Source organism: Oncorhynchus masou, unplaced genomic scaffold (assembly GCF_036934945.1).
Source record: "Oncorhynchus masou masou isolate Uvic2021 unplaced genomic scaffold, UVic_Omas_1.1 unplaced_scaffold_1505, whole genome shotgun sequence".
Classification (NCBI taxonomy): domain Eukaryota; kingdom Metazoa; phylum Chordata; class Actinopteri; order Salmoniformes; family Salmonidae; genus Oncorhynchus; species Oncorhynchus masou.
Window position 1 is genome coordinate 132,481 of NW_027005065.1, and position 10,325 is coordinate 142,805.

At 40.8% G+C, this 10,325-nt stretch overlaps 1 protein-coding gene across 1 annotated transcript; it reads right to left on the minus strand.

Annotated features, from left to right (window-relative positions):
• Positions 1 to 10,052, minus strand: LOC135531060 (sialoadhesin-like). Its single transcript, XM_064959193.1, has 12 exons — positions 9,940 to 10,052; positions 6,964 to 7,007; positions 4,648 to 4,725; positions 3,999 to 4,343; positions 3,602 to 3,820; positions 3,142 to 3,474; positions 2,801 to 3,031; positions 2,194 to 2,457; positions 1,488 to 1,584; positions 1,358 to 1,397; positions 1,132 to 1,212; positions 1 to 1,037 (listed from the first exon to the last, which is right to left on the minus strand). The coding sequence occupies exons 3-12, from the start codon at positions 4,700 to 4,702 to the stop codon at positions 993 to 995; spliced, it is 1,710 nt and encodes a 569-aa protein (XP_064815265.1). The 5' UTR covers positions 4,703 to 4,725; positions 6,964 to 7,007; positions 9,940 to 10,052; the 3' UTR covers positions 1 to 992.
• Between the last annotated feature and the right edge of the window lie 273 nt (positions 10,053 to 10,325).

The window sequence follows — 10,325 nt, forward strand, 5'->3', positions numbered from 1 at the left end:
CAAAGTAAAACATATTTTAACACATCAGGAACAACTCCAGAGATACAAACATTTAAAAGCTCTTGTCAATATTATTCCTTTTTGTGTCACTAAGACAAGACATAACTTTATATAAAAAATCTGGAATTGGCAAAATCCCATAAAAAAGATAAGCAATACAATCTACAGATAGTAAACAGATAAGTTGACATGCTGAACCTGTAAATGAACCCACAAATGCTGATGCTCCAGATACTCAACTAGTGTAAAAAAGTCCAGTTTCATTGCTTCTTTAATCAGCGAGCACAACAGTTTTCAGCTGTGCTAACATAATTACAACATGGTTTTCTAATGATTAATTTACCTTTTAAAATTATAAACTTGGATAACACAACGTGCCATTGGAACAGAGGAGTAATGGTTGCTGATAATTGGCTTCTGCACACCTTTGTAGATATTCCATAAAACATCTGCATTTTCCAGGTAGAATAGTAATTTACAACATTAACAATGTCTACACTGCATTTCTGATCAATTAGATGCTATTTTAATGGACTTTTTTTTTGCTTTTCTTTCAAAAACAAGGACATTTTAAGCGACCCCAAACTTTTGAATGGTAGTGCACATACTGTATTTATCATTAGGAGAACAATCTAAATTCCAGCACTTACTCAAAAGTTAAAGCTCATTGTCTCAAACCTTCTAGATTAAAAAGCAATATCATAGTAAGAGAATAGCATTATGAGGCCTAGCTTTGGTTTGATGCTGTTGCTCTTCAGTCCAGGTTCTGTGGTGGTTCTCTTCAGTCCAGGTTCTGTGGTGGTTCTCTTCAGTCCAGAATATTTGGTGGTTCTCTTCTGCCCAGGTTCTGTGGAGATTCTATTCAGTACAGAATCTTTGGTGGTTCTCTTCAGTTTAGGTTCTGTGGTTGTTCTCTTCAGTCCAGGTTCTGTGGTGGTTCTCTTTTGTCCAGGTTCTGTGGTGGTTCTCTTAAGATCTCATAATCGGAGGGCTCAGCATGTATCTGAGGGCTGTGTCACTGCCAAGTCTCTCACATTCTGAAAGGAGACACATTGAATGAGCACTTTACAAACCACTCCCTCTAACACTTGTATGTACACGGACACACAGACTGCATTATAAGAGACTTACTGCCAGGGTGTCATACTCTGGTGACCTGGTCTTCATGTTCAGAGATGTGTACATGTCACTGTTGGGGTCAGGATGGACACTCTGAGGGGAGAGAGAGAGAGAGGGAGAGACAGAGAGAGAAACACAAATACTCTCAATACTGTATAGAGCACAAATCCATCCATCCACTTACTGTCTATGTCTGTGGCATTGGGATTGAAATAGCTTTGGTTGTTGACAATATTACCTGTCTGTCTGCTGTGTCATCACTTCCTCCTGTGTGTCTCCTGTAATGAGGGACAGAGTGAGTTCTGCTCTCTACTGACCTCTAGAAGTTGATATGTTACTAATAGAGTTCATGTAAATGGCTGGCTCACCTCTTCATATAGCAGTAGATGGTGAGGAGCAGAGCTCCAACAGTCAGGGCAGCCCCCATCCCCACCACAGGAACCCAGAGAAACAATGCTGTAGTATCTTGAGATTTTAAATGCAAGGTGGAGATATGACATAGAAGAAACCAGGGAAGAAGAAAATAAAACAATTATTTAAATACAGGCCAACTAATTCTATGTCATATGGTATGATAAGTGTGTAATATTACTAATTCTATGTCATATGGTATGATAAGTGTGTAATATTACTAATTCTATGTCATATGGTATGATAAGTGTGTAATATTACTAATGATAAGCCTATTAATTCTATGTCATATGTAATGATAAGTGTGTAAAATTACTAATTCTATGTCATATGGTATGATAAGTGTGTAATATTACTAATTCTATGTCATATGGTATGATAAGTGTGTAATATTACTAATTCTATGTCATATGGTATGATAAGTGTGTAATATTACTAATACTATGTCATATGGTATGATAAGTGTGAAATATTATTAATTCTATGTCATATGGTATGATAAGTGTGTAATATTACTAATTCTATGTCATATGGTATGATAAGTGTGTAATATTACTAATTCTATGTCATATGGTATGATACGTGTGTAGTATTACTAATGATTATTTATTGTTGTTGACCTGTGTGATTATCAATGAATAGAGGAAGATGAGGTGAACTTACACTGAACGTCCACAGACACAGAAGAAGAGTTGAGTCGTCCATATTTATTCTCAGCCTCACAGTAATATTCTCCTCTGTCCTCAGAGATGATGTTAGTGATGTTGTAACTCTGTCCTGATGCTTTTGGTGAGGTTACGTTCTTCTTGTACCAGGTGTATTTGTCCACAGGAGGGTTGGCATCACTGCTGCAGGTCAGTGTCACTGAACTGCCCTCCACTATTTCACCAGAGGGACTGACTGACACTGAGGTGTTCTTTGGAGCATCTAGTAAAGCAGAAGTTGGGGTTTAGGACTGTTGTATACTACCTCAAATGACGTCATGTCTAAAAAATATATATATCTAAAGTCAGAGAACTATCTAAAACTATCACTTACACAAAACATGAACAATAATACATTTAGAGAAACTTTAGGACTTTAGTCTACTAAACTATTCTTCAAGTGTCTGAGGTACTGAACACTCTAACTATAGACATGCATACATCTATGACATTGTCTGTCATTTCTATGAATTATGAATATTGATAGATAAAGCAGTAATACCCTTCTTATTGATTTAAAGTTTTTGATGCTTTCTAAGTAGAATAGTAGTTTAATTCATACTCACACACTGCAGGAGAGTGGAGGTCCTCATGGTGTTCTACAGCACAGGAGTAACTGTCCACAGAATGACCCAACACTACTAGGGTATTACTAGAGTATTGTTGGGAAGTGGGCTCATCTACACGTTGTCCGTTCTTGTACCAGATGTAGGTGGGGTTGTCAGTCAGAGTACAGGTGGTGCTACAGGTCAGTGTCTTCTGTCCCTCTGCAGCAGGAGTCACCTTCACCTGCAGACCTGAAACAATATGTATAAAACCACATACACCTCCGTGTCAACAGGATGGTTAATTATTTTCTCTTGTAATTCAATATGATTTACAGTTGTATCATACAGTGTAGTATTACCTGTGACAGACAGAGTTGTTCCTGGGAAACTATGACCCCATTCAAAGTTGTCTGTTTTAAAAGTGAAGCGATACTCAGCTGAGTCCTCCTCTCTCAGATCTGAGATTCTCAGGGTGAAGGGACCTCTGTATGTTCCAGTGTACTTCACACGACCTGCATACCCTGGGTCTCTGGTTAGGTCTTCAGGGGTCGACTTATCACTTCTAAACCAGAATGATGATGTGGTGTAATAATAACTAACATAAGTACAGGATATGTACACTGTTGACCCCTTCAAGACACAGATTCTCCTCTTGGTGTAAGTCACTCTGTAGCAGCTCTGACCCTGAACACCTGAAACACAGTGACATAACAAGAGGTCAATTGGATTGTGTTCTCACTTCTTTCTAGAAATGCTCAAAGTTCTCAAGTTCTCATAGTGAAACCAACGCACAGTATAATGTATTAAATGAACACTTACACACTGCAGGAGAGTGGAGATCCTCATGGCCTTTTACAGCACAGGAATAACTGGCATCATAGTCATTGGAGACTGAGTCTTTGTACTGGGGGGAGGTGCTCTCATCTAGATGTTGTCCGTTCTTGTACCAGATGTAGGTGGGGTTGTCAGTCAGAGTACAGGTGGTGATACAGGTCAGTGTCTTATCCTGATGTCCACCAATCACCTTCACCTGAAGACCTGGAGAAACAACAATATCACTGTAAATCCCTTTATCACTGACTTATCACTCCAATACAAAGATGGATGAAATCCTATGTTATACAGACATAAATACATACAACATAAATACAAACCAAGACATTTATCCTGAACTAAATGGAATTCAACAGTTCAACTATATTGAATGTAACTGTACCTGTGACAGACAGAGAGACTCCAGGACTTCCAGAATATTTCCCTCCTTCCTGATCTGTTCGTAATCTGAATTTGTACGTAGCTGAGTCTCTCTCTCTCAGGTCTGTGATTCTCAGGGTACAGTCTCTCTTCTTATCTCCATGATACTCCAGACGACCTGCATACTCTGGGTCCTGACCTAGATCTTCAGGTTCTATACCAGCTTCCATTTTAGTGAACCAGAGTGTTGTTGTGACTGTACCACTGGGATATGTATAAGAGCAGGTCAGCTCCACTGTTGACCCCTTCAAGGTACAGATACTCTGAGTGGTGTATGTAACACTCCAGCCATCCTGACCCAGTACCACTGAAACACAGTTAGACATCACAATGGTATCAGAATTAGAACAAGGTATTCTGGCTCACACTTTGTTTAGGGTTTGTCCACACTTTGTTTAGGGTTTGTCCACACTTTGTTTAGGGTTTGTCCACACTTTGTTTAGGGTTTGTCCACACTTTGTTGCCATATTGGAAACCACAGAAAATCATCACTCAGTGAGGTGTGAAACATAACTATTTAAAGTGAAGTGGAGATGCCTAACAGAACACAAGCAAATGCAATACACATGTCTGTAGATTGACCAACATATAGGTTATGAATGAGATCATACCTGTCACAGACCAGAGAAAGACCACCAACACACTTCCTGCTGTTCTAAAGGCCATTGTTGCATCTCCCACCCTGCAGTCTTAGAAACATAAACAACAACTCACTCTATAGCTGGTGAATAACTCCACCTGATACATTGAAGTAGAAACTGTAAATGGGGTACAGGGCCTCATTACTGAAAATGAACCAGGCTCATATTGTGTTGTGTTGTATTGTGTTATATGGTTGTCTATGTGAATACGGTCTGTCTGTAAGTCTACTGCACTATGTATGTAATGTGTGTGATGTGTTGCATGTCTGTCTACATCTGTCTACTTAAACTGACATGATGCAAAAAATAAATTCCTAATATATACAGTAGTCATCATCATCATTGTAAACAACTACAACAACAACAACAATCACCTATTGAACAGATCTGTAGAACTGTGAACACATATTTCTACATTGATTGTTCTGAAGCTGTTTTATTCTCAGAACCCCAAATATAGAAGGATAAATATTCAATCCTCTACGGTCCATCAAGCTGTACAGCAGCCTAAAGACTGACCACCAGGTTGAATGATAGCTGCTATCACCAAGCTGTACAGCAGCCTAAAGACTGACCACCAGGTTGAATGATAGCTGCTATCACCAAGCTGTACAGCAGCCTAAAGACTGACCACCAGGTTGAATGATAGCTGCTATCACCAAGCTGTACAGCAGCCTAAAGACTGACCACCAGGTTGAATGATAGCTGCTATCACCAAGCTGTACAGCAGCCTAAAGACTGACCACCAGGTTGAATGATAGCTGCTATAACCAAGCTGTACAGCAGCCTAAAGACTGACCACCAGGTTGGATGATAGCTGCTATCACCAAGCTGTACAGCAGCCTAAAGACTGACCACCAGGTTGAATGATAGCTGCTATCACCAAGCTGTACAGCAGCCTAAAGACTGACCACCAGGTTGAATGATAGCTGCTATCACCAAGCTGTACAGCAGCCTAAAGACTGACCACCAGGTTGGATGATAGCTGCTATCACCAAGCTGTACAGCAGCCTAAAGACTGACCACCAGGTTGAATGATAGCTGCTGTCACCAAGCTGTACAGCAGCCTAAAGACTGACCACCAGGTTGAATGATAGCTGCTATCACCAAGCTGTACAGCAGCCTAAAGCCTGACCACCAGGTTGAATGATAGCTGCTATCACCAAGCTGTACAGCAGCCTAAAGACTGACCACCAGGTTGAATGATAGCTGCTATCACCAAGCTGTACAGCAGCCTAAAGTCTGACCACCAGGTTGAATGATAGCTGCTGTCACCAAGCTGTACAGCAGCCTAAAGACTGACCACCAGGTTGAATGATAGCTGCTATCACCAAGCTGTACAGCAGCCTAAAGCCTGACCACCAGGTTGAATGATAGCTGCTATCACCAAGCTGTACAGCAGCCTAAAGACTGACCACCAGGTTGAATGATAGCTGCTATCACCAAGCTGTACAGCAGCCTAAAGACTGACCACCAGGTTCAATGATAACTGCTATCACCAAGCTGTACAGCAGCCTAAAGACTGACCACCAGGTTCAATGACAGCACCTATCCTCAAGCTGTGAGGCTAAACAGCCAGTGACTAAAGACTGACCACCAGGTTCAATGACAGCACCTATCCTCAAGCTGTGAGGCTAAACAGCCAGTGACTTTCACTCTCTCACTCTCTTTCTCACACACTCACTCACTCACTCACTCACTCACTCACTCACTCACTCACTCACTCACTCACTCACTCACTCACTCACTCACTCACTCACTCACTCACTCACTCACTCACTCACTCACACACACACACACACACACACACACACACACACACACACACACACACACACACACACACACACACACACACACACACACACACACACACACACACACACACACACACACACACACACACACACACACACACACACACACACACACACACACACACACACAATCTGTAGTGAAGGCCCATAAGGCCCATGGAGTCTGTATAAAAGTCCAGAGAGCTGTTTGTTATGGATGTAGAAAAGTTAAAACACACATCCTACACAGTATAGATATCAACTCTACTCCCTATCAGTCTGCTCGAAGGGCTCAGCTAAATCCACTGCGTAACACACACACAACCACACCTGGGGAGACACTTTATGAATACTGGCCCTGATATAACAACCAAAACACAGGTCAAAACATAACAACAAGTAAAATGATACATTACCCTCAAGTATATGACTTATTACTAAAAACAAATAAAGAGAAACTATATTTCAAGATATTGTCAAGAGTACTTACAGAGTGAAGTGAAGAGGAGAGGTCTTGTACAGTGAGTCAACTGACTGGTAGTGAGCGAAAACAAGAAGTAAGTGTTGAAACCTTATAAAAGCAGTCAGAACACAAGTAGTGGATGCAGAACTGTCCTTCCTGTTTATTAAAGACATTAACATCCACGACAACCAGACCAACACGCCAGAAAAGGGCTGTTACTGTAATAGAACAGAAATTGTGTAAAAGACAAGTCTGGGCATATATTTATTTTATTAAACAAATGTGTCAATTTTCACTGTGGTCTTTTATACTACATACAGAACCATGTAAACAATGTGTTGACTATACTATTTATAACGTTAACATTTTAATGACCTACCTTGCCCTTCTGAGTTCTGTATATACAGGTCAAAGTTCCATGATGTTATTCAATTAGAACCCATTCAATTTAAACACCCATGACCATCACTGCTCATCGGCTGCATCAAAGTGGTACTGAAGGTTCAGTGTTCTAGACTAGAGCTCCACCTACTGGCATCTCAACATTACTGCAGCCTCCAGTCCTCATGATGTCCTCATTCATTTGGGAAGTAATGGGAATAAATTGCATACTCTTACACAAATTAGTCAATTTCTATGGTTCAAAAGCATATTTTGAAAATCTGAGATGACAGTGTTGTTAAGAAAAGGCTAAGCTTGAGAGCAGGCGCATTATTTTCATTTTATTTGCGATTTTCAGAAATCGTTAACGTAGCGTTATGCTAATGAGCCTGAGGCTTTAGTCACGATCCCGGATCCGGGATGGGGAGTTTCAAGAAGTTAAAACAGGGGAAGGGAAATAGGGGAGGAGAGTGGAGGGGAAAATAAGGGAAATATAGGGGTAGAGGAAAATAGGGGAGTGGGAAATAGGCCATGGACCTCCAGCATCCCCCTGAAGGCATAAAAACATTTTTTTTTTTTAAATTGCACGGTGTACAGTTGGACTAGTTTTTTTAATCATCAGAAAAACGAGTCCAACTTCTCTCTCATCGCACTATGTTCAGCTCTTGTTCCACAGACTAAGTCCAGCTGTGCACCTGGTGATTGAACGGGTTACCAGGTGCAAATTCCGGTATGGCTCTAAATGGCTTCAGGGGGTTGCTGGAGGTCCATGGCCGAGTAGTGAGGGGAAATAGGAGGAAAATAGTGGGAAGAATATGGGGACGGGAACATAGGGGGAGGGACAAATTAGGGCTGTGGAAAATATTTCCCTACCCCTATTTCCCCTCAAATTGAATGATGTTCCTGTCATTCCAGCCATTATAATGAGCCCATCCTCCTGTATACCAGCCTCCTCTGTTGTACAGTGCTGGTAGAAGCTGTATCTAGGAGAGGCATGATTGAACATCACCATATCCCGCTGTACTGACTGTGTGGTCTATTGTAGTCTGCTGTCCATAAATATTGCCATTTAGTTATCAAAAGCAATGTACAGTCTTTGTGCATATATTTTACCTATGGGTGGTCCTGGGAACCAAACCCATAACGTTGCAGGTGCCATGTTCTACCAACTGAGCTACAGAGGAACATATTCTGAATAGTGTAATGTGCATATATAGATGTCTGATATGATTCAGGAGGCCTGTCAGAGGACAGACAGGAAAGGAGAACAGGGAAGTGATACTGAGTGTGTGCATCTAAACCAACAAAACCACAACCCACCATCACTGTGTCTCATGTTAATACTACTCCTATACACAACCCACCATCACTGTGTCTCATGTTAATATTACTCCTATACACAACCCACCATCACTGTGTCTCATGTTAATACTACTCCTAAACACAACCCACCATCACTGTCTCATGTTAATACTACTCCTAAACACAACCCACCATTACTGTGTCTCATGTTAGTACTACTCCTAAACACAACCCACCATCACTGTGTCTCATGTTAATACTACTCCTAAACACAACCCACCATCACTGTGTCTGATGTTAATACTACTCCTAAACACAACCCACCATCACTGTGTCTCATGTTAATACTACTCCTAAACACAACCCACCATCACTGTGTCTGATGTTAATACTACTCCTAAACACAACCCACCATCACTGTGTCTCATGTTAATACTACTCCTAAACACAACCCACCATCACTGTGTCTGATGTTAATACTACTCCTAAACACAACCCACCATCACTGTGTCTCATGTTAGTACTACTCCTAAACACAACCCACCATCACTGTCTCATGTTAATACTACTCCTAAACACAACCCACCATCACTGTGTCTCATGTTAATACTACTCCTAAAGCTCTTACGAAGCATCCACTCAATCACTCTTAATCTTACTGTCACTCTTACTTGAGGCCATTTTCAAAATGTCTCCACAGCAATTGTTTTGCTCTCAGTGCTCTTAAAACAGCAGGCACACGTCTTGTGAAACCACATGAACAATGTACATCCCGTCGTTTGTAGCACACAGCGTCGCTCAGTATTTGTCAAGGGTGGCAATAATTTTGGAGACTGTATATCTAACAATCAGATTAATATGTAAAAATACATTTACACACACACACACATGGACAGAAACATCACATCACACACGTTTTCCTCACCCTGTTATACTATGACAGTGAAAACGACCCTATAGAATTGAGATCCGTCCCCCATTCGGCAGAAATGCATCTGGGTATTACTGGCAAACTCTACTAATCATGCTTTAAACATGCCACTGAATAAACTGAACTAAACTAAACACATGATACCCCAGTCCAGGGTCAGTATTCACAATGTGTATCAGAGTAGGAGAGCTGATCTGGGATCAATTTAGCCTTTTAGATCATAATTATATGGACCGTCTGAGACACTTTATGAATACAGGCCCTGATGTAACAACCAAAACACAGTTCAATATAAACCAACAAGTACAAAGATACAGGAAGTCATGTGATGTTTGGCTAAAAACGTCAAAACTAAAACTATATTTCAAGATATTGTCAAGTGTACTTACAGAGTGAAGTGAAGGGGAGAAGTCTTGAACAGTCAGTCAACTTACTGTCACTGAATGGAAACAAGAAGTAGTTTACTGTAAGTGTTAGTAGAAGCAGGCGTAGCCTATGTGTGAGTTCTGTGGTTGACACATTTTAAAGTAGCCTAGTCAGGTCATTAACATGCAGCAACAACATGTCACATAAGGGATGTTACTGTATCTAAATAGAAAATGGTCTAAAGTCAGAATACTGAAGTTGCATTTCTTCATTTGAGGAGTGGACCTACATGTTTTACAAGAGACAAAATGTGAACCATTCCCATCACTCCTCATCAGCTGGTACTGAAGGTTCCAGAACAGATGAAAGGGGAGTATCTTTGGTTCCAGTGTTCTAGACTAGAGCTCTA